General features: G+C 34.9%; 1 protein-coding gene across 1 annotated transcript in view; it reads right to left on the reverse strand.

Annotated features, from left to right (window-relative positions):
• Positions 1 to 22,617: 22,617 nt before the first annotated feature.
• Positions 22,618 to 27,139, reverse strand: part of Smp_084830 (putative udp-glucose 6-dehydrogenase) — a 37,968-nt gene continuing 33,446 nt past the window's right edge. Inside the window, exons 9-10 of the mRNA XM_018799462.1 lie at positions 26,200 to 26,291; positions 22,618 to 23,587 (exon numbers count right to left, since the gene is read on the reverse strand). Coding sequence (XP_018651249.1) covers positions 23,426 to 23,587; positions 26,200 to 26,291 — 254 coding nt within the window. The 3' untranslated portion in view covers positions 22,618 to 23,425. The remainder of the gene's footprint in view (positions 23,588 to 26,199; positions 26,292 to 27,139) is intronic.

The raw sequence follows: 27,139 nt of genomic DNA on the forward strand, positions 1-27,139 counted from the left end.
ACCCCATCCTTCACTAAAAAATTTTAATGGCATTACACTACGATATATTTTGTCAAATGTGCTCATTTCTTCCTCAAGTAACCTTAACTACATAATAAGATCGTACGTTTAGCTACTAGTGACCTTGAAAACAACCTTCATTCAATATTCAAACAGCTAATATTGCTTGATCGAATTAACAGACAATTTATTAATTAGTATTTGCTTTTAAGTGGTAAGGGTGTCTTTTTGATCGTCTAAAGGCACGTTTTTGGCCACGCTTAATTTGAAAGTTTAAGGTGAAACATACTAGTTACTTTTATTGGAAGTGATAGTCGGCTAACACTTGAAGAAGGCACACTCAGTACTTACACAAAACAAGTAGGGATCGAATCTTTTCTCAGAAGGCCCTGAAGGAGGCCTCTCACCATCGACAATGACAGTAGGTTTCATAGTTTGGTGATTCTAACCATGAAACGCTTGCTCTAATTTTTGTGCTGACTTGTCTCTTTCCATCCTACAGTGATGTTCTCCTGGGTACATTTTAGTCATTGCAAGAATTACAGATCTATTGTGTTGGTGATCATCATGGGTGAGATTACATAACGTTAACTTATTTTCCCAAAATCTTTCGTACTGAAAAAATTAGTGATTAGTGTGATGGTAGGTAGGGTTTAAATTTAATCCGACTACGTCTTTGGTTGTCCTTATTTAAACACTTTTTGAAAGTGCAGTATATTTCCATAGGTAAAACGCTATATTGTGAGTGATTTCAGAAGGACTAGGTTATGAATAAACATTGAAAACAGTTTCAAATAGTTTCCAAGCAAATATATCCAATGCTCTGGCTGTATGTGCCAAGACATTATACTTTGTTGGTTGATGACAGCCAAATCTAATAGAGCACCGAACGCTTACAGTGAACGATACTTAGGATCACTTTTTCAGAAACTGTGATGCTTATATCTCCCAGAAAGTTAGAGTCCGTATGATAATAATTAGTGCTTGAGTTTGCGTGTCGACTAAGATTTCTAGTCCAATTTAGGACACATAGACCTCTGTGAGAACCATTGGGTCCTAATAACGTGTTTATGGTGATATCGGTTCATAATCACACAGTCTTTGAAGCTGAACATATAATTAATGGGAAGAATCATTCTCAACACGTAACACTGAGAGAAGGTCAACAGTGGTGAACGAGGGAACATTCGTTCATTCTGTCGGTTGTCATGTCTCAGTCTTGCAGGCGTGGTCATTCTTGTGTAACCTCATATCATTCCACAGTTAATACATCATTCTATCCCTTGTCAAAATGTATCCTGCCTGAGCGCCAAAAACTGCTGAGTGTCAAGATATGATAATTAATAATAGACGATGATGGGACGTCCACGTAAAATCCTATAGATTAGATAGTCACATCATGACAAATCTGTAATATTCGAGTTACGTTTATCATTATAATAGCACTAATAACGAAGTACACCATAATTCTGTGTTTGGGTGGCGTGAATGCATACAGACGGCAGATTTATCAATATTTTCGGATTGTCGAAGATCGGTTTCTTGATAGCACGTAATACCAGCAGGCTGTAAACATTCCACTAACAGATCGACAGTCTAGTGCTTGAACAGTTTCTTTATTGTTTCGTTGTTCATACGGTCTGACAATTCTACACTGAAAGACTCCATCCACTCTCCTCCCAGGCCTATGAATTTCGCAGCAGTGACAGATTTGATCTTCGTTTTCAAGATTTTGACACTTTCTACTTGATCATCAGAATCGGAGAGCTCTGTAGTTGTGCATAAATCTTCTCATTTTGACTCCGTAGTCTATGACTTACTAGGCATCTCATTGACGCCATCCCTAATAGTCAGCAAGAAAGTCTGTCCTTGTAGCATTTTTATATTTTACAGACCAAGGATAAATGTTTCATAATCAGTGACGAGGATGTCACAATCTGTAATCAAGGACTTATTACCCATAATCACTAGGTTACAACACCCAGGAATACGAATTTTTTGGTCAACAATATTCCAAATAAAATCTTCGGTGAGTTTTATAATGGCATTCGAATTTAACGACTTCAACCTTTCAACTAAAGTGAAAGATTTGATATTACCAATGTTAACAATAATATTATGAAAAACATTGGATGAATATAACCGTTTTCAAATATGAAGTGAATGACTCAAAGTTGTCAATAAAGATAGTATGTGGCTATTAAAAACAATAAAATTAATAGGATCCGAATTACAGGGTTTTTGGTTAATATTGGGGAACTGAACAGTTGCTCCACACAAAAACCTGATATGTCCGATTTTGCCTCACTTAAAGCACACAGCATGAGGTAATACATATGAATTGAGTTAGTGAAGTTTACCCCACATAAAACATCTACCGATCTTATCATCATGTACTCTTCGAACGCCTCAGTATTCGAATGTATATTTAATTATCTAATTACAAGCTTCACAGGGACACCACTGTGAATATTATAAGTATTCAAACCGAAGTATTCACTAAGAATGCATAGAATATTCGGATTTAGAGCTGATATAAATCGACGACAAATTCTTAACGTTTGACACAGGGGAAGAGTTGCCAGCTTTCAAACTTGGTACGCTTTCTTTTCCACGACCTTGTACATTCATATGACGGCAGTCATTGAGTGTCCGAAGTGCTCGAAGTCAGCTGCATGTGCTGTGCTAAAGTGGTTCCGCGTGATCCCACAACAAGACGAGCACATGACAAAGTCATGTTCGATAATATAGAAGCATCCTCGTAAAAGTTTGAAGATGATTTATAGTTCGCGGACGAGTCAACTGACTTAAGATAGTAAGAAAAATGCAGACCCAGTGCTAATAATTCATTTTTAGATTGAGTGATTAAATTCGTCATAGAACAGAGCAGCGATGAAGTCACTGTGATTCATTAGAAGACGGTGAAAGAGTAAATGTTAACATGTATGTGTGTGCACATATGTTTTCAGGCTTTACTACTTGACTGAAGTCTTTAGTTTGCAAAGACAAAGAGGTGAACTGACAGAATTTTCTTCTCAAGACAGACTTGTAACTAGAATATGGTGTGGTAGCAATAAATATATCTCTTTAGATAAACAATATACATCATGGATTCTACTCGCAACGCCAAGGGCAAGAAGTTCAGATGCTTTTTGATAACTTTTACTGTTTAGGCATTCGTTGTTTTAGATGGTGGTAACTGACAACTTGGAAAGTGGTCTGCCACTTTCATTTACATGGACACTTATGGAAAGAGGAGTTTGCGCTATTTGGATATTAGGTCACCGGAGGATTTCGTGATACTCGTGAACTGGTTGTTGGGAGGAAATTCACCAGTTATTATCAGCGAAACTTAAGTGAGAAAACCTTTTCATTAATTCATGAACAACATATTACTACTTTCTCATCTTCTGTACACTTACGCGATCACACGCACAGTACTGAAAATAGTCCTTAGTAATGTCCTCAGCTAACCGTTAATGCTATTTAATATCACGTCATATCGTATTTAGATTTATAAGCTCACTTGTTCCTATTATTCTTATTTACCTGTTAAGATATGTAACTAAACTAATTCGTGTAAACACGATTTATTTGAAATGTCATCGCGATTGCTGCAATACGGTATTGCTTCCCCTATGTAGGCACATAAGTTTCATATAAAGTAGATTATGAAGTGGGATATGTTAGTTGACGAGTACCGTGGCAATTGAAGTAAGTGTATCCAAGCAGTTCGCCGACGTCATAATGTTCATAAAAGCGAGCAAATTATAGCAGCGGATACAATTATATTTTGTTATGAGGTTGAAGAAACGTACATAAAATAAATATCAAATTTAGATGTCCTCCATTCGTGCACTGATATCCAACATATCTTCCTGTTTACAGCTATTATCAACCATACGTATGGATCAACAATGATTACCAGCAAGAAATTATAGACGGCCTCAAGTCGCAATTCAATATATTCAAAAATACAAAAAGATTACGCATCAAAAAACGACTTGGAACGCTCAATAGGCCGAAAACAAGAAGGCTGTTATTGGTCCAGATAGAGTATATTTATTGGCGATCTCGTGGTATCGAAAGAATACCGAGACGTGCCAAAGAGTACAGGCAAAATGGTAGAGCGTAAGACAGTTCGCACGAACAAGATGTACAACGGAACGAAAAGTGATTTTGATACAGTTAAACAAAACGAGTAGGATAGAACAATCACTGTACAATTGGTTGTAATAATAATTGTTTCCATTACACCAATCGCGTTCTCCTCATGAAAAGTAGGTCAATACAAGCTCATCCGGAGTCATCATCGATATAGTGTGATGATTAGAAGTATTTGAATTATTCTACAAACTAGTAATTACCAAAATAACTCAGTTTAGACCAAGAAAAACTAGATAAGCACGAACAGACGTGTCGTATTTCGAGTTCGAAATCAGACAGTCATCAAGTAAAAAGGAATGATTAGTTCATATAAACACCACATCACCGTTATCGGCCATGAATTCTGAGCTAAAATTTTTGAAAATGCTCATAAATCAACATGTCGCAAAGTTGCTGCATTATGCTAAGAAATATTGATTCGACGGACACAACATGTCACACATGCGTGCAAAAGATAAAAATTACTTTTCTATCATGTCGAACATGTTATATTTGTAATTCGTTGTAAGCTCAGAACCAAGCACTAAGGAATTACCAGTTATCGAAAATACCACAGATTGGGTAGATTATCACTACTGTTCACTACTAGAATTGTGAATTTGCTGAGATTAAGAGGAAGTAGGTCTCTGCCAATCTGATCGTTTATACTGTGTAGGTTTCTCCGAAAAATCAGGAATTAATTTCAGACAACCATGTTTCTTCAGACATTACGATCGTCTGAGTACACAGAGTTTTGTAATCTAGTGTACTAGGAAAACCACTGATAAAATAAAAGAACAGAACTCGCTTAATACTCAAGCTTCGAGGATAGTTAGAAGGATTCGAAATAATGTGGTAACTGAAAATTCCTGAAAGAGTACAACTTGGGGCAGGTGGTAATAAACTAGCGAAAATGAACTTATTTTGATTTAGTGATCAGCGAAAAGTCAAGTTTAAAGGAACCATTGGTTCACACAAATACCACAGCTTTGTGCTCATCCAAATAGCATTGACATTATAACCTCACGATTTGTGATCCTACATCCAAATAATCTAAACTCCATTTTATTAGTGCCTTCTGGATTAATTTTGATGCGGTAGTAAAAGTAGATTTAGATTGGCCACTGAACGTAAAAATCAAGTCCCTATGATAACTCGCAAACCAGAAGGCTTTAATTAGTCCAGATAGAGTATATTTATTGGCGATCTCGTGGTATCGAAAGAATACCGAGACGTGCCAAAGAGTACAGGCAAAATGGTAGAGCGTAAGACAGTTCGCACGAACAAGATGTACAACGGAACGAAAAGTGATTTTGATACAGTTAAACAAAACGAGTAGGATAGAACAATCACTGTACAATTGGTTGTAATAATAATTGTTTCCATTACACCAATCGCGTTCTCCTCATGAAAAGTAGGTCAATACAAGCTCATCCGGAGTCATCATCGATATAGTGTGATGATTAGAAGTATTTGAATTATTCTACAAACTAGTAATTACCAAAATAACTCAGTTTAGACCAAGAAAAACTAGATAAGCACGAACAGACGTGTCGTATTTCGAGTTCGAAATCAGACAGTCATCAAGTAAAAAGGAATGATTAGTTCATATAAACACCACATCACCGTTATCGGCCATGAATTCTGAGCTAAAATTTTTGAAAATGCTCATAAATCAACATGTCGCAAAGTTGCTGCATTATGCTAAGAAATATTGATTCGACGGACACAACATGTCACACATGCGTGAAAAAGATAAAAATTACTTTTCTATCATGTCGAACATGTTATATTTGTAATTCGTTGTAAGCTCAGAACCAAGCACTAAGGAATTACCAGTTATCGAAAATACCACAGATTGGGTAGATTATCACTACTGTTCACTACTAGAATTGTGAATTTGCTGAGATTAAGAGGAAGTAGGTCTCTGCCAATCTGATCGTTTATACTGTGTAGGTTTCTCCGAAAAATCAGGAATTAATTTCAGACAACCATGTTTCTTCAGACATTACGATCGTCTGAGTATACAGAGTTTTGTAATCTAGTGTACTAGGAAAACCACTGATAAAATAAAAGAACAGAACTCGCTTAATACTCAAGCTTCGAGGATAGTTAGAAGGATTCGAAATAATGTGGTAACTGAAAATTCCTGAAAGAGTACAACTTGGGGCAGGTGGTAATAAACTAGCGAAAATGAACTTATTTTGATTTAGTGATCAGTGAAAAGTCAAGTTTAAAGGAACCATTGGTTCACACAAATACCACAGCTTTGTGCTCATCCAAATAGCATTGACATTATAACCTCACGATTTGTGATCCTACATCCAAATAATCTAAACTCCATTTTATTAGTGCCTTCTGGATTAATTTTGATGCGGTAGTAAAAGTAGATTTAGATTGGCCACTGAACGTAAAAATCAAGTCCCTATGATAACTCGCAAACCAGAAGGCTTTAATTAGTCCAGATAGAGTATATTTATTGGCGATCTCGTGGTATCGAAAGAATACCGAGACGTGCCAAAGAGTACAGGCAAAATGGTAGAGCGTAAGACAGTTCGCACGAACAAGATGTACAACGGAACGAAAAGTGATTTTGATACAGTTAAACAAAACGAGTAGGATAGAACAATCACTGTACAATTGGTTGTAATAATAATTGTTTCCATTACACCAATCGCGTTCTCCTCATGAAAAGTAGGTCAATACAAGCTCATCCGGAGTCATCATCGATATAGTGTGATGATTAGAAGTATTTGAATTATTCTACAAACTAGTAATTACCAAAATAACTCAGTTTAGACCAAGAAAAACTAGATAAGCACGAACAGACGTGTCGTATTTCGAGTTCGAAATCAGACAGTCATCAAGTAAAAAGGAATGATTAGTTCATATAAACACCACATCACCGTTATCGGCCATGAATTCTGAGCTAAAATTTTTGAAAATGCTCATAAATCAACATGTCGCAAAGTTGCTGCATTATGCTAAGAAATATTGATTCGACGGACACAACATGTCACACATGCGTGAAAAAGATGAAAATTACTTTTCTATCACGTCGAACATGTTATATTTGTAATTCGTTGTAAGCTCAGAACCAAGCACTAAGGAATTACCAGTTATCGAAAATACCACAGATTGGGTAGATTATCACTACTGTTCACTACTAGAATTGTGAATTTGCTGAGATTAAGAGGAAGTAGGTCTCTGCCAATCTGATCGTTTATACTGTGTAGGTTTCTCCGAAAAATCAGGAATTAATTTCAGACAACCATGTTTCTTCAGACATTACGATCGTCTGAGTATACAGAGTTTTGTAATCTAGTGTACTAGGAAAACCACTGATAAAATAAAAGAACAGAACTCGCTTAATACTCAAGCTTCGAGGATAGTTAGAAGGATTCGAAATAATGTGGTAACTGAAAATTCCTGAAAGAGTACAACTTGGGGCAGGTGGTAATAAACTAGCGAAAATGAACTTATTTTGATTTAGTGATCAGCGAAAAGTCAAGTTTAAAGGAACCATTGGTTCACACAAATACCACAGCTTTGTGCTCATCCAAATAGCATTGACATTATAACCTCACGATTTGTGATCCTACATCCAAATAATCTAAACTCCATTTTATTAGTGCCTTCTGGATTAATTTTGATGCGGTAGTAAAAGTAGATTTAGATTGGCCACTGAACGTAAAAATCAAGTCCCTATGATAACTCGCAAACCAGAAGGCTTTAATTAGTCCAGATAGAGTATATTTATTGGCGATCTCGTGGTATCGAAAGAATACCGAGACGTGCCAAAGAGTACAGGCAAAATGGTAGAGCGTAAGACAGTTCGCACGAACAAGATGTACAACGGAACGAAAAGTGATTTTGATACAGTTAAACAAAACGAGTAGGATAGAACAATCACTGTACAATTGGTTGTAATAATAATTGTTTCCATTACACCAATCGCGTTCTCCTCATGAAAAGTAGGTCAATACAAGCTCATCCGGAGTCATCATCGATATAGTGTGATGATTAGAAGTATTTGAATTATTCTACAAACTAGTAATTACCAAAATAACTCAGTTTAGACCAAGAAAAACTAGATAAGCACGAACAGACGTGTCGTATTTCGAGTTCGAAATCAGACAGTCATCAAGTAAAAAGGAATGATTAGTTCATATAAACACCACATCACCGTTATCGGCCATGAATTCTGAGCTAAAATTTTTGAAAATGCTCATAAATCAACATGTCGCAAAGTTGCTGCATTATGCTAAGAAATATTGATTCGACGGACACAACACGTCACACATGCGTGAAAAAGATGAAAATTACTTTTCTATCATGTCGAACATGTTATATTTGTAATTCGTTGTAAGCTCAGAACCAAGCACTAAGGAATTACCAGTTATCGAAAATACCACAGATTGGGTAGATTATCACTACTGTTCACTACTAGAATTGTGAATTTGCTGAGATTAAGAGGAAGTAGGTCTCTGCCAATCTGATCGTTTATACTGTGTAGGTTTCTCCGAAAAATCAGGAATTAATTTCAGACAACCATGTTTCTTCAGACATTACGATCGTCTGAGTATACAGAGTTTTGTAATCTAGTGTACTAGGAAAACCACTGATAAAATAAAAGAACAGAACTCGCTTAATACTCAAGCTTCGAGGATAGTTAGAAGGATTCGAAATAATGTGGTAACTGAAAATTCCTGAAAGAGTACAACTTGGGGCAGGTGGTAATAAACTAGCGAAAATGAACTTATTTTGATTTAGTGATCAGCGAAAAGTCAAGTTTAAAGGAACCATTGGTTCACACAAATACCACAGCTTTGTGCTCATCCAAATAGCATTGACATTATAACCTCACGATTTGTGATCCTACATCCAAATAATCTAAACTCCATTTTATTAGTGCCTTCTGGATTAATTTTGATGCGGTAGTAAAAGTAGATTTAGATTGGCCACTGAACGTAAAAATCAAGTCCCTATGATAACTCGCAAACCAGAAGGCTTTAATTAGTCCAGATAGAGTATATTTATTGGCGATCTCGTGGTATCGAAAGAATACCGAGACGTGCCAAAGAGTACAGGCAAAATGGTAGAGCGTAAGACAGTTCGCACGAACAAGATGTACAACGGAACGAAAAGTGATTTTGATACAGTTAAACAAAACGAGTAGGATAGAACAATCACTGTACAATTGGTTGTAATAATAATTGTTTCCATTACACCAATCGCGTTCTCCTCATGAAAAGTAGGTCAATACAAGCTCATCCGGAGTCATCATCGATATAGTGTGATGATTAGAAGTATTTGAATTATTCTACAAACTAGTAATTACCAAAATAACTCAGTTTAGACCAAGAAAAACTAGATAAGCACGAACAGACGTGTCGTATTTCGAGTTCGAAATCAGACAGTCATCAAGTAAAAAGGAATGATTAGTTCATATAAACACCACATCACCGTTATCGGCCATGAATTCTGAGCTAAAATTTTTGAAAATGCTCATAAATCAACATGTCGCAAAGTTGCTGCATTATGCTAAGAAATATTGATTCGACGGACACAACACGTCACACATGCGTGAAAAAGATAAAAATTACTTTTCTATCATGTCGAACATGTTATATTTGTAATTCGTTGTAAGCTCAGAACCAAGCACTAAGGAATTACCAGTTATCGAAAATACCACAGATTGGGTAGATTATCACTACTGTTCACTACTAGAATTGTGAATTTGCTGAGATTAAGAGGAAGTAGGTCTCTGCCAATCTGATCGTTTATACTGTGTAGGTTTCTCCGAAAAATCAGGAATTAATTTCAGACAACCATGTTTCTTCAGACATTACGATCGTCTGAGTATACAGAGTTTTGTAATCTAGTGTACTAGGAAAACCACTGATAAAATAAAAGAACAGAACTCGCTTAATACTCAAGCTTCGAGGATAGTTAGAAGGATTCGAAATAATGTGGTAACTGAAAATTCCTGAAAGAGTACAACTTGGGGCAGGTGGTAATAAACTAGCGAAAATGAACTTATTTTGATTTAGTGATCAGCGAAAAGTCAAGTTTAAAGGAACCATTGGTTCACACAAATACCACAGCTTTGTGCTCATCCAAATAGCATTGACATTATAACCTCACGATTTGTGATCCTACATCCAAATAATCTAAACTCCATTTTATTAGTGCCTTCTGGATTAATTTTGATGCGGTAGTAAAAGTAGATTTAGATTGGCCACTGAACGTAAAAATCAAGTCCCTATGATAACTCGCAAACCAGAAGGCTTTAATTAGTCCAGATAGAGTATATTTATTGGCGATCTCGTGGTATCGAAAGAATACCGAGACGTGCCAAAGAGTACAGGCAAAATGGTAGAGCGTAAGACAGTTCGCACGAACAAGATGTACAACGGAACGAAAAGTGATTTTGATACAGTTAAACAAAACGAGTAGGATAGAACAATCACTGTACAATTGGTTGTAATAATAATTGTTTCCATTACACCAATCGCGTTCTCCTCATGAAAAGTAGGTCAATACAAGCTCATCCGGAGTCATCATCGATATAGTGTGATGATTAGAAGTATTTGAATTATTCTACAAACTAGTAATTACCAAAATAACTCAGTTTAGACCAAGAAAAACTAGATAAGCACGAACAGACGTGTCGTATTTCGAGTTCGAAATCAGACAGTCATCAAGTAAAAAGGAATGATTAGTTCATATAAACACCACATCACCGTTATCGGCCATGAATTCTGAGCTAAAATTTTTGAAAATGCTCATAAATCAACATGTCGCAAAGTTGCTGCATTATGCTAAGAAATATTGATTCGACGGACACAACACGTCACACATGCGTGCAAAAGATAAAAATTACTTTTCTATCATGTCGAACATGTTATATTTGTAATTCGTTGTAAGCTCAGAACCAAGCACTAAGGAATTACCAGTTATCGAAAATACCACAGATTGGGTAGATTATCACTACTGTTCACTACTAGAATTGTGAATTTGCTGAGATTAAGAGGAAGTAGGTCTCTGCCAATCTGATCGTTTATACTGTGTAGGTTTCTCCGAAAAATCAGGAATTAATTTCAGACAACCATGTTTCTTCAGACATTACGATCGTCTGAGTATACAGAGTTTTGTAATCTAGTGTACTAGGAAAACCACTGATAAAATAAAAGAACAGAACTCGCTTAATACTCAAGCTTCGAGGATAGTTAGAAGGATTCGAAATAATGTGGTAACTGAAAATTCCTGAAAGAGTACAACTTGGGGCAGGTGGTAATAAACTAGCGAAAATGAACTTATTTTGATTTAGTGATCAGCGAAAAGTCAAGTTTAAAGGAACCATTGGTTCACACAAATACCACAGCTTTGTGCTCATCCAAATAGCATTGACATTATAACCTCACGATTTGTGATCCTACATCCAAATAATCTAAACTCCATTTTATTAGTGCCTTCTGGATTAATTTTGATGCGGTAGTAAAAGTAGATTTAGATTGGCCACTGAACGTAAAAATCAAGTCCCTATGATAACTCGCAAACCAGAAGGCTTTAATTAGTCCAGATAGAGTATATTTATTGGCGATCTCGTGGTATCGAAAGAATACCGAGACGTGCCAAAGAGTACAGGCAAAATGGTAGAGCGTAAGACAGTTCGAATCAAAGAAGGCGAATAGAGGAACGAGAAGTGACTTCGATACAGTTAAACAAGTACAGTAAAACAATCTCTGGTACAATAGGTTCTACTAATAATTATTTCTATAAAACTAATCGCGTTCTTGTCGAAAACCCAGGTCGCTACAGTAGCTTGAAAAAAGGATGATCTGAGGGTTAATTGTACACAGCTTACGAAAAAGTTTCTATTGATGGACTATATGAGGTTAAACGTTCACACATTCTAGAACTCCGAATCAGGCCTCTGTATAGACGGTGACACAAAAGTTATTCACCTATTGGACCATCTAATCAGAAACATAATATCTCTATAACCAATTGGTGTTATTTATAAGAAGATGAACGGAAGGAAGTACAAATATGCTGTGCTTGGATGGTTTTTAACTAAGTCTTTATAGTCAACAGGTATAAAGAATGAAAATAATAATGACATATTTTCGACAGTGTCATCACATGCTGTTTGTACAGACATAATCAATGAGGTATCGATGGGGTTTGCAGAGAGTTTATCCTAATGGAGTTATTAAAATATAAAAATTGATAAGTCAGGATAGATTATTTGAGTTTGCTCTGAGGGTCAAATACAAGATAATAAGTGAATGAAAATTCAAGAATCATGTTTATTCATTCAGAAGATGTGTTACAGGATAATTAAAAACATTTGACCGAATAAAAACTTTTACGTTGAATATTAATATTTTCACTGTGTTTTCAGGTGTGTTTGTTTTACTGAACTTGTTTGTTTATATCTTTAACTTCGGATATTTTGGTTTGTCTTTGGTTCGGTGTTTGGAAGTTTTTGCTCTAGAAACCTAGAAATTTGAAGTTTTACCTTGTTATTGTTGTTATTATTATCACAATGATATTCGAATGGATTGTTTGTATTTCGCGAATCAACTTTAGTGCCTGAACAGGTATTTGGTTCCATTGTTACTTTTGGGCTCGTAAGTTACGAGTAGATTGACATACCGCACTTCAATAACAGAAGAGAGCGAAAATCTCGGGCGTAACAATGAGTGAAAGCAGTTTCTCAAAGTAATACACGTCTCATCTAGGAATAAGCGGTTTGCTCAATCAAGTAGTAGGAATAAGGAATGAAGCCAGCCAGTATGGCAGCCATTGCTGTCCAGTGTAACAGTAATGTTCGGACAGCTGGTGTGAAACTACAATGGCAAGGAAAAGATCTTGAAAGCAGAATTCTAAGTCGATTGAATAATTATGACCTCGTGGAAACCAAAAAATCGTAGCAAATTTACAATTGAAGATATTTTTAAAAATGCTAACTCCGCATTTAAGCGACGACAATGAGTTGTCGCTAAGCAAAACGTTATATAGCTGAACCCTTAGATACATTCATGTAAAGACATACAGAAAAGAACTCATGGGAGGTAGCCTATTAACAAATTTAACCGTTCACCTACATCGGTGGTTTCGTGTTGGTTCTTTCAGCATACGTTTTTGAGATTTTCTCTGAACACGCTATAATCAGGCTTGTTTGAGTTAGTAAATTGGGCGAATTCAACTAATAAGTCAGTTATGAATTGATATTGGTGTGAGAGCGCGATTGGTCAGTTTAAGCGTGTTCAGAGTTAATAATTAGGTTACATTTAACGTTTGGCTAATGAAAATTCAGTCTAACCTAAAGATATACCCGTTCGGTTCCCAATGGATGAGCTTAGTAACATTTTCGGACAAGTCAAATTCATCTACGAAGTCCATAATGTCAATGATCAATTTGTATTTGTAGTACAGGGAAAAGAAACTAAAAACACTGAAGTCAGCTACGGATAAGAACTAGTGAAAATTAATTTCTACAACTTAAAGATCCCATAAGTATTCGGAGTTTGACAACACATTCAATGATTGAAATGTGCTACAAAGCAGTTAGTTACTCAAACGGTCCCCAAAAGCTACAAGCAGCCTACAATCATCAAGAACCGCACTCTTCGTTTGCTAAGCCCCAAAAGGCACTGTTAGGCAGAATACAAACGAACTGATAACAACAGCGCGTATAGTCAACACAAAAATATAAGGAACATATGCACAAAGGCAATAAGAGAAGACAGGCTTCAGTACCAGATAAAGCTTATCGATAAATTTGTCTTTAATCTGAAAAGCTTATTTACTTTGACAAGCCAAAACTGGGGTTTCCCAACTGCTAGATCCTAATGGCCTGACCAATAACGATGGTGATGCCGTTAACCTTTCGGCTGAACAATACTCTCGGACATTTCAACCGACCTACAACAACTATACTGATGAAAGCTTAATCTGCAACTGCACAGGACTTTCCGAAATGAACCTGAGCGCTGACTTGGTGTTTTGGAAACTTCGGCGCCTAAGGAAAGACACTTCTCACGGCGCGGATATGGTTCATTCAGCTATACTGAGGGGAGCAGCTTCAATCCTGGCGATACTGCTTGAAGTGACGTTCTCACACTCGCTGAGTCGAGGCAAGCTACTGGAAATTTGGAGGCTGGCTCACATCACAACAACTTTCAAAGGAGGTCGACGCAGCGAATATTCAGGCTACCGGTTAGTAGCAAAGACTATGGAGTACCTGATATGTGATGGTATACACAACTACTTATTATCCTTGAACCTCTTCTCACCCTAACATCATGGTTTCAGGAAGGGTCACTCTTGTATAACCAACCTCCTGACCAAGGTGGATAAATGGACAACCATCCTTGATCGGAAGAGGGAGGTTTACATCATTTACCTTGACTTCTCAAAAGCTTTTAATAGGGTCAACCATATATGTCTTATCAATGAGCATAAACGATCGGGTATCACACCACCTCTAATTGACTGGCTCACTTCATATATAAAAAAGTCGACGCCTTGATGTCAGGGTTAACTTCACTTTCTCTCAGGCTATAGAATGTTCTAGTGGGGTCCGCTAGCGCTCATGACTAGGACCTCTTCTCTTCGTGATTTATATAAACGATCTTCCACAACAGGGTCGTCCGACTTATTACTTTTTGCTGTTGATGTGAAACGTTGGAGAGAAATACGCAACCGAGAGGATGTACTGGCACTTCAGGGGGATCTGACTCGACTTCGAAGTTGGGCAGATGTCGACAAACTTATTACTATTGTTATTATTATTATTCACAAACATCTTATGGATACATAAGTGTTGTGAAGAAACCGTTTTAGATTTCTTTAGAAATGCAATAACACGCAAGTTTCAATAATGTTAGCATTATATTTGCCATATTTGAAAAAGAAAAGGAAAGAAAAAGAAAAGAAAACATTAATAATAGAATAATAATAATAAATCAGGTTCTGTGTAATTGAGAATATTGAATTGTTTTTGAAGAAGGAAAGGAAGAAACTAAGGAAATAGAAATAAAGGAGCCACGAAATACGTAAATAGTTTAATAGGCGTGTTTATGAACACAGAACAAGAATAAACGACTATGTAGGTATTGCCAAATGAGTAATAAAAATAAAACAAAATAAATTAATAAGTAAATAACTTATTATTGCGGTAAGATATGACGTTAGAATAAGTGTTTGTGTAGTCATAGTTTGGAGTTATGCTATGAAAGTCTCAATAAAGTGCAAAGGATAATCAATATGTATGAGGTGTATATAAATAGTGAAGATAAAACGAGTCTGAGTTGATTTAAGCGTAACACAAGTTATTGTCTTAATTACAAACCTCGTAATCTTAAGAATAATATTTATTTAGAAGTGAAAAAGAGAGAAAAAAATGAACATCTAGTGAAAGGGTCCAACCATGATAATAATAGTGTAATGAATATCGAATTCTGAAGTAAACCAACAATTAAAATAATAACAATAAGCCTTTGGTGCACTCAGATAAATACATGTAGATTTACGTAACTGTATATAGAGTGAAACCGGGTATTAGTATAAACATTTGTGCAATAATACTTTAGAATGTGTAAAGTAGTCCATCTGAGACATGTTGCAGACTACAGTTACAACTTAGGAAACTCCTCTCCAGAAGTATCTTAAATCGAAAAAGATTTAGAAGTGCTGGCACCCTATGATTTGAAGTCTTACTCTAACTGTGATAGAAACGCCTTTCAAGAGAGCAAAGCACTAGTAACATTGAAACGCATTTTTGGCCAGTTTGACGGAAGAACTTTCCACACAATCTTCAACAGTTTTATTCATCCCCATTTAGAGTACGGAAACATAGTATTTCCTCCTCCACTCCAAAAGGATAAGGACACTCTGGAGCTTATCCAACGGCAAGCCACGAAATCAGTCCGGGGATTCAAATTCAAACCTCGTGAAGAGCGCCTCCAATCACTCAAATTTACCCATTAGAGTATAGGCGTCTTAGAGGTGACCGTCTAATGGCTTACAATATCTTTAACACTTCTGAACATGCCCTCAAACACCTACTTAAGATTAGTCCCAATACAAACTCAAGAGGTAACACTCAGAAACTGGAGACTCAACATAGCAGAACGGACTGTAGACACAACTTCTATTCCTTAAGAGTTGTCAAATGCTGGAATTCGCTACCGACTGAGCTATTCCAAGCGACTTCCCAGGAGTCCTTTAGGAAGACACTTGACCTTCTCTTAATGATTAAGGATAATGTCTCATTATGATTTACAAATTTCTTTTTTTCCTCTATTATCCTTAATACACCCAGGTTCCTGACTGGAGGTATTGGTGATCCACTGCTACTAGACACAGAAGCGCGTTAAGCGAAAGCTTCTTCTTTTCCGTCCACAACCATTTGAACCCAGTCAAATCAGAAGTCAGAAACAAAAAAGGTTCGAAGATATATTTGACAGAATATCGATATACTGAGAAGTGACTAATATAAGCTGGCTAGCGATTGTCGGAGATGTGTAGCACGGCATACCCGCCAGTTACCTGATGCGGATGAGTGACCAAGCGCCTCCACCTAGGTGAGTCCGCTAAAACTAATTTAATCAACATCAAATGTTGAAGGCCTACTGAACTACTGATTTTGAGGATTTATTTACCACAACCAACCCTTTTAATTGCCTGAAGTTATGAACAATTTAGAAAAACATGGGTTTTAGGTAGCCTGTTAAGTATGCTTACCAGATAATGGCCAAAGTTACTCCTCACAACACACTACGGAAACATCTCGGTGACTTACATTGAGAGATGAAACTCCATGAGTACTGAGACGGGTGAAGCACAATTCTACCACTGATACTGTTGAACCTAACAAAAAACGGCTAGTGATCGTCGACGTAAAGTTCGCTGCCAGTAATATCGCTAGCAAACTGTTTCAAAAAAGCTATTATACCTCGTCGTTTTTAATTTATTGGCTATCTTTTCGACCATAACCCCCTTTGCACTACTGTTTTTTCAGTGACTGGAAGGAGGACAGTTTTCAAGCATAACAGTCACAGGATAAGTTGTTTTAAGAGAAGCATCATCAAGTAGAAACTCAATCATTAATGAGCTTGTTTGCTTGGGTTTTGACACAGTAGGGCTGAATTCATTAGTTTGACGAGTACCACTCATTCCTTAGTCATCAGAATTGGCTGGATAGAAGCATGGCTTCTTGAGGAGACAAAATGAATCTTTTTTTACAAATTCGCTGTATAGATAGATTAAGAATAGTCAACAAATTTTGAACATTTGAATAGATTTCACGTGTTTTATCCATTTCAATGAAAACAGGAACCTTATAACCAGTCACCAGAACACAAATTCTAATATTTTCTTAATTTCAGATACAGTTAAGAAAATTACAGAAGCCTTAAAAACCTGCATGAGCATAGGGGGCAAGCGTTTAGAGCCCTAATCATAACAGAGGGTAAATCAGTTAGTTTTGACGATAATGTTGAGCACTTTATTGACGATACTGTGACAAGTTATGAGATTTTCAGTTTACTTTAGATATGTACTAATCGAATCCAATGGTGAATGTTATTCACCACATACATGAGCGTATATTCTAAAATCTTCGTGTAATCTATGTTTCCTAAGAAGCCTCAGGCCAAAAAATATTTGTGGATATTTTGTGATTTTCAGTCACAAGTTTTGAAAATATAAAAGATGTCTTCTCAGCTATGGTAAGTCATTGATATAGAACGATTGACCGAGTTGAGGGCAGACATGTACGTTTGAAATGAGAATGATTAAACTCGGTGACAAGTGAACGTTAAGTCTAAACCTTCTGGTACGGTTAAAGCTGGAACTAAAAAGGTCAATGCAAGAAACAAAATAAAACAGTTGTTTACATAAAACTACCCAAGTTTATCATTCAAAATTGTTGACTGTTACTATTGTACAAATAAACAAATGTAGGTATACAAAATTGTTATGTGAAATTTTAACTGGTTATATAACATTATATTTTTGAATTATCATCTACGATCCCTACTCTGGTTGTTTACTTGAACTGATTTCATAAAATATGATTTACCACAGCATGTATGGAATAAGTTTGAGATGCATTGATGTTTACCAGTGATACTGGTCTATTGTTAAACAGAACCACAATAGTCATAGTTTCCATATTTTCAATCTGTAAACGCTATCCAAAATGTTAAACAGAAATAAATCGAATACATTCACGCAGTCATTGATTGTTGTTTTACTCAAACTTAGTAAATGCAGTCAACCTACACTGATGTGTATATTAGTCCCTTTTAAGAAACGCGATAATTAGTAAGGCTTAACATTTAGTTATTAATTAGTATTTTGTACTTTGGAGTTTTGTTGAGTAAAAATTGCATTATTCCTACTGGTCATTAATAAATAGTCTTAAATATTTAGCATGTTACTAAATTACTAATACAGAATAGAATTTCCTTGAAATACGATATGGACATACTTATCAACATACAAAACAATATAGCGCCTAATCGAGCATTCCAAAAAGAATACATATTGATATGCTTCTGATTGACTTATTCTTGAACACTTACGTCAGTTTATGGTCCAAGATACCGTTAGTTTATTATAAACTAATACAAACAACAAATGTACCACAAGTTCATATTAAGTTTTACTTAACCTACTTTATTCAAGTTTAAGAATAAAATTTCAAAAGAAACATAATTTTCTTTGTCAACTGTTAGCAAATTGTGAGGTATCAATATTAAATAATTTCTGAAAAAACTGACTAATCACAGCTTCATTGTTATTGTATGGTACATATGTATTTGGTGTCCCTTTGTATGAATATTTATGCGTTCAAATAAATAAATGTCGGGTTTTTAACCTAGTGCCTGTTGCTTTCACTAGGATTCTGATAGTCATCATGTTGTGAACAAGAATACAAGTGGGGACAATCGGATGTACTTGACACGAAAATTAAAGACTGCCTCACTAAAATCTGACAACCATACGGTAAACAGTTAATTTGCAAACTATCAATCAACTGTCTCAATCTTGACTGTTCCTTCTGCAAATATCAGTTGATAGTCCCTGATTATTATTGTTCATGCATTTTCACACCAATTGTGTTTCGTTTCTCTTCTTTCATTTTCGATCTTCTACTAAAATACATTCTCTGTCCGACCATCATTTATACTACTTATGTGGATATAAGTAGCCCACACCACAATCATATAAAAAAAATGATGCATATCTTTCTGAAGATTTATGCAATAGTTAATCTCCTTTACGATTGGGTTAAGTATATTTACTGATTAATGGGATTTACCCAAACTCATATCATCTTAACACTACGTGTCATCAAATAATCATGATTTCAAATAAACATATATATGTATCTGATCGTATATCAGTTGAACATCTGCTTGAATAGTTAGCTTAAATACTAAGCATCAGGCTTTATTTTTGACTATTGCATTACAGAGTAAAAATAGGACGACTTCCAACCTATCGATTAATTAAAGTAAATATTCACTACAAATCACAATGAAGTCTCATCTTGTGGTAAATGAATATAACGTTCCTATACAAAACCAGCGTTCTTATGTACCCATACACTTATCAATTTGTAAATAACCTAAGACATAATTTTATCATGCCACACCCTTGTTTCACTAGTATGATGATATTGGTCAGTTGAATGCTGAAATGACTACTAGGTAAATAAGAATAGGACAGATGTTGGTAAGCTTCTTATTACACGTACAAATGTAAGCAGAATAACACAGTTACATTGATAAATAATAATCTTAAGCACGTGATTAAATTAATGAACAAATACCTCTATGAATAATTTACCAGTGGAGATTTAAATCGAAATTCCCATAGATTTAATAAGAGGCATAAGTTGAAGACTATATGTAAGCATATTCTATTCCAACATTAACCAATAATTAATTGTTCTACGATCATAATAAAATAAGCTTTATACAAGATTTGGGACAAATAAAATATCTATTTAATAAACATAAATCATACAAATAACCTACCAAGTACAGATTTATACATCCGACATTAAACTATAGTGTTTGTATAAGGGAGAACTTTGACCCTGGTATCTACGGCTTGACAGACAAGTAGTTTGAAAACTAACTCACCACCAAAACTGCTAATTTCGCAAGGATAATTTTCGAAACAACTGTGACGTATAGAATATTAAGTTCATGTGAAAATTATCAGGTTAACTTTTCTAATGTTTACATGACTACTAAAGGATGGATAGGCTTCCTTGCACATTCACTTATTTGTAGATAAAAACATTCAGTTCCGCTGTCGTTTTTTTTTCAGCATTACTTAGAATGTGTAGCTAAACGTTTAAAATTTGTTATTAGCGCATGCCAATTGTCAATGGAGATTTTATAATCTGTGTGTCTGCCCCTTACTAAGTGTTGGATAGGCGACAGCAAATAAGATTATTCAACCAACCTCATCCTATTTCATCTCTTTCAGCTCTTAATGAATAATAGTGATAATTATTTTCTGTCTCTATCAAATCAGAAAAATGTAAATATTATCTAAGTGTGTACCTTATTGACTCTAGTCTTGTAATTAATCGAATTTAATTTGACATCTATTTTATTAGTAATAATATAACCCATATACAACTATATAAATTCTAACAAACTATAATGAATTAATAATAACAATATTCATCTTCAAACACACATACCTTTTACATAATTTGACTAGTTATACTAGACCAAACAATTATAGAAAAACGATGTAACAGTTAATCTGAAAGAATTTCGAATATGTGTTAACTCACTTTTATTATATTAGTCTATTGTAGAAATTTGCAAAATTTTGAAAACCAAAAAAAATAAAACGGTAAGAAAATACCAAAAGGTATTGTTGCCAACGAAATATCATACCAGTTGTTACAAGAAATTTAATCATTCCAGATTAAAGTAAAAAAAAAGGAATATTTCTTATAAGAAGAATCTTTTGTAAGTAAGTCATTTTAAATTTTATAGAGTTGAGATCATGAGTCAATTGAAGCTAGACCACCCAAATTCCCTGGTACGACCGAGAGTGGGGAGAGTTCGCTCTCCCTCTCCGAATGCTCTCACATGGCCACGCGAATAAAGCCTCTGACAGGGAAGTCCTACTCACTGCCTTCTCGTGGCATTATTGTTGTTTACGAAATTGAGGGGACGAAAAGCGAGTGTCTCGCGCTTTAACTGGGTTGGTTGACACGGAAACTCCATCTAGGGGAGTTGGGAAACCCTGATTCCAAACTAATGGTGCACATGGGCTTCAGTATCCTGAAGGAACAAATGAAGTACGGACCAATTGTTGGTCACCGGCTATCATGGGACTGCATCTCCTTACGATGCTCCACTGCCTTGTGGGTCAGACCATTAGGTCAAAAGCTCTGGCTGTGGCCCGCTAAGGAAACCACCTGTTTCAGTTTGGGCACCTGGGTAGTATCACAGCCCTCACACAAATCAAATGAGATTTGTGTGGCGCATATGTATCTGGTGCTTCCTTGTACCAATATTTATGTGTTCAAATAAATAATAAATAAAATAAATAGACAATGGAGTTAAAACCAAGAAAATCATTTTGTTGTCAACATATTGAAATCACTACAGATTAAGATTTCAATGATGTTTTTCGTAAACAAGTCCAGATTTCTACCTTATCTCTATTATTTAGAATGATGGTAAATAAGTATAAACGTTCAAATTTATTTGTCCAAATATTTTTTTCTACACTGACTGATAAACATTCTCGTCCGATGCGTAATAAACACCAAGCTGCTTTAAAAATGAAAAAAAAACAATTTACAAAGAATGCATACTTTAGCTTATTTCACTAGAATTACTTCAAGTGGTCTCAACACAACAAAAGAGTACTACTGTTATTGCAAGAAAGTAAACATTTTTATGATTTGTACATTTTAATAAATATGTATTTACTTAAGACATTATCACAACCAATTCATAGATAATTTGCTATATAAAATATACAGGAATGATTTATGAAAAAGAAAACAAGAAAAGAAGTAAACGAAAGTAGACACAATTCGAGACTAATCAAAATAACTGTAGAAATAACAGCCATTCGGTGAGAACAAATCACTGGGTCATTATCGACTGCAATGGTTAGCAGTTTACAGAAGAAATTACAAATGATAGGGAAAAAAGAAAGAAAGAGTAACGATGCTTAGTGTATAAATATAAAAATTGGGAATCGATTTATGATTATAATGATTAGTAGCAATAGCAATAGCGGTAGTGTAGTGAACGAGAACACAGGCGGGGATACATAAGTGTATTTCAATACAATATTACAGAATGTATTGGTAAAATCTGAGAACCATACAGTAAATAATTCATTTGTAAAATATCCATCAATTGTCTCAGAATTTGTTATTCCTTCGTTCGCATACTAATCACTCTCTGTTCTCATTAATCTCCTTAACCTTCTGTGTTTCACTTTCGATTGGTGCTACATAGTACTTATATCTGTCGACATCAGTAGCCCATACCACAGTAGTATCAATAGTATATTGTTTAATAAAGTTAAACGTTCTTGTGTATTAGAATAAAGTTGTAAGAAAAGTTTGTTGTCGTCATCTGTTAAAGACTACGCTTTCATAAGTCATCAGTAATAAAAATAAATTATGCATAAATAAGCTAACAGTGGAAATTATTTCAACGTAAAAATGAGAGAATTATACTGTTCTTAAACCGAAAAAACAACTCAAACCCCTGAGGATAAACAGTACATTATTATAATTTTCAGTAGACACTAGATGACGGTATAAACACAATTTTGAATAATACAAGATAGGTTTGCATAGATTGACAATACATTGTCTATCTTTAGTTAATGGATATGTCTGAACAAAGCACATATAAACAGAAATACAAAATAAAAGGCGACTGGAGTGTAGTTACAGATAAATTGGTTTCAGTTTTATGTGGTTGTTTTTTTTTGGGGGGGGGGGAGGTCTTTGTAATAAAGTATCATAAATCAGATATGCGAATGTATATATTTTAACAGAACAAAAAAAGAAGCAATATGCAGCATAATTACAGCCTACATTCCACATTTCATAAGAATCAAAATTAATAAAATACTATAAAAAGAAACGAAAGATTAAATAAATAAAGGAACATAGAAGGTCCCCATTGAAATCATAAATGAAAGTGATAATAACTAATATATTTAATAATATTATTACTGTTTACTATTGTTAGTCAACATAACCATTCATGGTAAAACTCTCTGATGCAATACCGATTGCTTCAACAATAAAACCTATTTGGCTTAATTCTTTATGATTCAATATAATGCGTCCATCAAATATTCTTGCTGGTTTTGTCATTAAACGGTAAAATTTCGCATAATCATAATCCTTGGAATAAATTTTAAGGAAATCAAGAAATGTATTAGCGAACAACAAATAAACAAAATGTAATGCTCTATTATGAAAAGAACTCTTTGGAAATTTACTTTTTTTTGTTTGGGTTTGAGTTTCGCGTGCGAGGAGTTCTATACTAATGTAAAAAGGCTGTACGGTTCTTCCAGGTTTTTAATGGTGGTCTAGCTTCAATCGACTCGTGAATTCAACTGTGAAAATATTAGTCTCCACAAATCCCCATACAGATAATAATCATGTGCTCACTAATGACTAGCTTCAGGACGTAACTCTTGGAGTTCTAGTGAGATGCCATAACCAGTGAAGTTCAATCTGTCTCGGGTGCGAGGCAATTATCCACCTAAGGCGATGGATAAAGGGTTGTGCGAGATCATATATCAATTAAAATTAGACATTAACACCGTTGGATGTCAGTTCAGTGGTCAAGAGGTTAAGTATCTACGCGCGAGACAGAAGGTCTTGGGTTCGAGTCCCAAGTGCGGGATCGTGGATACGCACTGCTGAGAAGTCCTATCGTAGGATGAAACGGCCTTCCAGTGCATCCGGGTTTTCAATGGCGGTTTATCTTAGATTGACTCATGAATTCAACTGCGAAAATACTACAATCTCCACAAATCCCTACATTGATTTTGTTTATTTGTCTGTTGACTGATAGTTAATTAACTTTTTGCACATTTGAACTATACGCTAATTTTAATAGACTTTTTCATAAATATTTGTTATTGGCTTTTGATTTTACATTTTCATTAGTGGTAACATTTTGAAAATGTAGTTTTGGATTGTTTGTGTATTGCAAAAACGTGCTAAGAGTGTAAATTAAAGAAATTTGATTCATAAACAGAAATTGTTTAACAAAGAAACTACCATAAAATGTAGCTAATCTCCATATTCAAGATCTACCAGAGATTGTATATAATACATTAAGATCTTACAGTGAGAGCGTTAGTTTTTGACCACAATGCTGTAATCCAACAACTAACACTTCCAATTTTAATTAATGTAACAACCATTCAAACTCAATTGGTGAATAACACCTTAACTACTTGATATAAATGCATTTCAGTAGTCATGATTTTGTAATAAAATTTCAGGGGAATCTGTTTTGATATAGTTGAGATCATGAGTCAATTGAAGCTAGACCACCATGGAAAACCTGGAAGCACTGGACGGCTGTTTCGTCCTGTTGTGAGACTCCTTAGCAGTGTGCATCCACGATCCTGCCTCGCGAGATTCGAACCCAGGACCTGCCAGTCTCGCGCCAGAGCACTTAACCGATAGACCACTGAGCCGGCATCTAACGGTGTTAATGTCTAACCTCAACCAATCCACGAAATTGCGCGACCAACTTCCACTGTACTGCAGTAGATACCTGTCTCTACTTGACATGGATGATGATGAACATAAATTCACAATTTTAGTTCAAAAGTTTACATGATCCAGTATAAATAAAACATACAATTTCGTTTACGTCTTAACAGACTCATTATCAAATTTACTGATCTGTTTTTGAATAAAATAATTAAAATTTAAATACTCGTAAAATTATAGACTACTAATACATTTAGATAGTATCAAGAAATTAAGTATGATGTCAGTTAAAACCTACAATGTATTTTTGGTTATTTTATGTATTCTATTAAAGGAAGTTGCTAATGACCTATCAAGGACGGTATAAACGTTTTAACCAGCCAGTTTTATATTAACACCAATAACTTGACGGTCACAACTGATTGATCAACGAGTAATGAGCAGTACCATTCATGTCTCGTCCTCCAGTCTGATCGATTAAATTGCAATTTATCTGCTTATCTATCTAATTGACTGTATATTGCACTCATGACTTCAAAATGTCTATAATTTCGATGGAATTGGTGCTTCCTGACAGGTTCAATCCTGTGTCATTTGTATGTCAAATAACAAGAAACATAGATCTAGGGTTTTCTGTTGCTCACCCGTAACCACCTAACAAAAATTAATAGTAATGTACACATAACGTTCCTAGTTCCAACAGAATTGAGCGATAATGATATTTAACTCTCTATAAGTACCACGATATTTTGTGTATTTTCAGTCGACAGCGTATGAGAAAGAAGACATTACTGGTTCGAAGGTTTATTCGAAGACTATAGGAGTTATGGATAACATTTTCTAACTAGAAAGATGATGATGTATATGGGAACTGTTTCTTAAACATGAAATAACAATTGGCATCGATATTTGAGTATTTAAGTTCACTTCATCAAAAGCAATGAGGTCAGCAGCAAGTCACAAATGTTCATTGAGTTACCAATTTTGAGATAATATACACCACCAAAAAGTAATACATCAATATGTATATATTATACTATTTGCAATCGACAACTGAACTGTCAATTCTGCATAGACAGGCAAATTTATTATTTATAAAAGAAATCCAAACATTTTTATATCCATATAATTATGTTGTAGCATTACCATACGATGTAAGATAACCATTACATGGACGTGTTGGTTTAAATCATACATTAAAAGGAAGACAAAAAGAATTCGTTCGAGTCGTTTATCAATATTTTAACAAGAAAAATTCGATAATACAATACAATACTTACTTGGAAACATTTCCAATCTGTACATATTAGAATAGCATAGGCGTTGGTGACAGCTTCTTCAGGTGTAGAACAAATATGAACGAATTGACTTACTAAAACACATATACACACACAAAAAACACTGAACATAATAATATGAAGAAAGATACATGAGAAGAAGCATTATCTAATTGTGTACATCGATACATGTTTTATCTTCTCCCACTCTTTTAATACATTAATAAAGATATTGAAACGAATAATAGGATCGTAAGGTAGATCCATATTCGTATGATGTGAAATTTTGTTAGCTCAAACGTATGGTAGTGCTGTTATCAGGAAAATATTTCCAACAATTAATTCTATTTGATTCAGGTCAACAAACATTATTGAAAGATAAAATCAATTCGTAACTCATCAATAAATTTGTGATAGTTTAATAATAACGGTAATCATTCACATAACTAATATAATACTATGTGAAATAGTAGCTCAGTGACAAACATACCATTGGGAAAACAGTAGCACTAGTTATCTAGGGTTAGGGAGTGTCATTTGTGTACACAGATCACATGTGATTAAAAGTTGTGTTTAGGAAACTGTAATTGGCCCCCAGAGTTTGTTCTTCTTGTCACCATTATTATTATTATTATTATTATATGAGATAGATTTAGTATGGTTTACTGCTTTATTTCTAACACAAATTTCACTTTACCAGAAAATCTTCACATTCAATTGATAAATATTTGTCATTTATTAGTTTTCCGAATGTGTGTGAGCGTGTATGTGAACGTTAGATTACAAAATTGTAGTTTTGTAACAGTGGAGAATCTGAACACATCAGACCTATGTACATACATTGATTATGTATGCTCTTCAAATGTGTTTAGAATAACGATGTTTTTTAAGATTTAGGTGACAAAGGGAGCATGGGTCATTATTGTCGAAAACAACCAGACTT

Source organism: Schistosoma mansoni, chromosome 3 (genome assembly GCF_000237925.1).
Source record: "Schistosoma mansoni strain Puerto Rico chromosome 3, complete genome".
Lineage (NCBI taxonomy): Eukaryota > Metazoa > Platyhelminthes > Trematoda > Strigeidida > Schistosomatidae > Schistosoma > Schistosoma mansoni.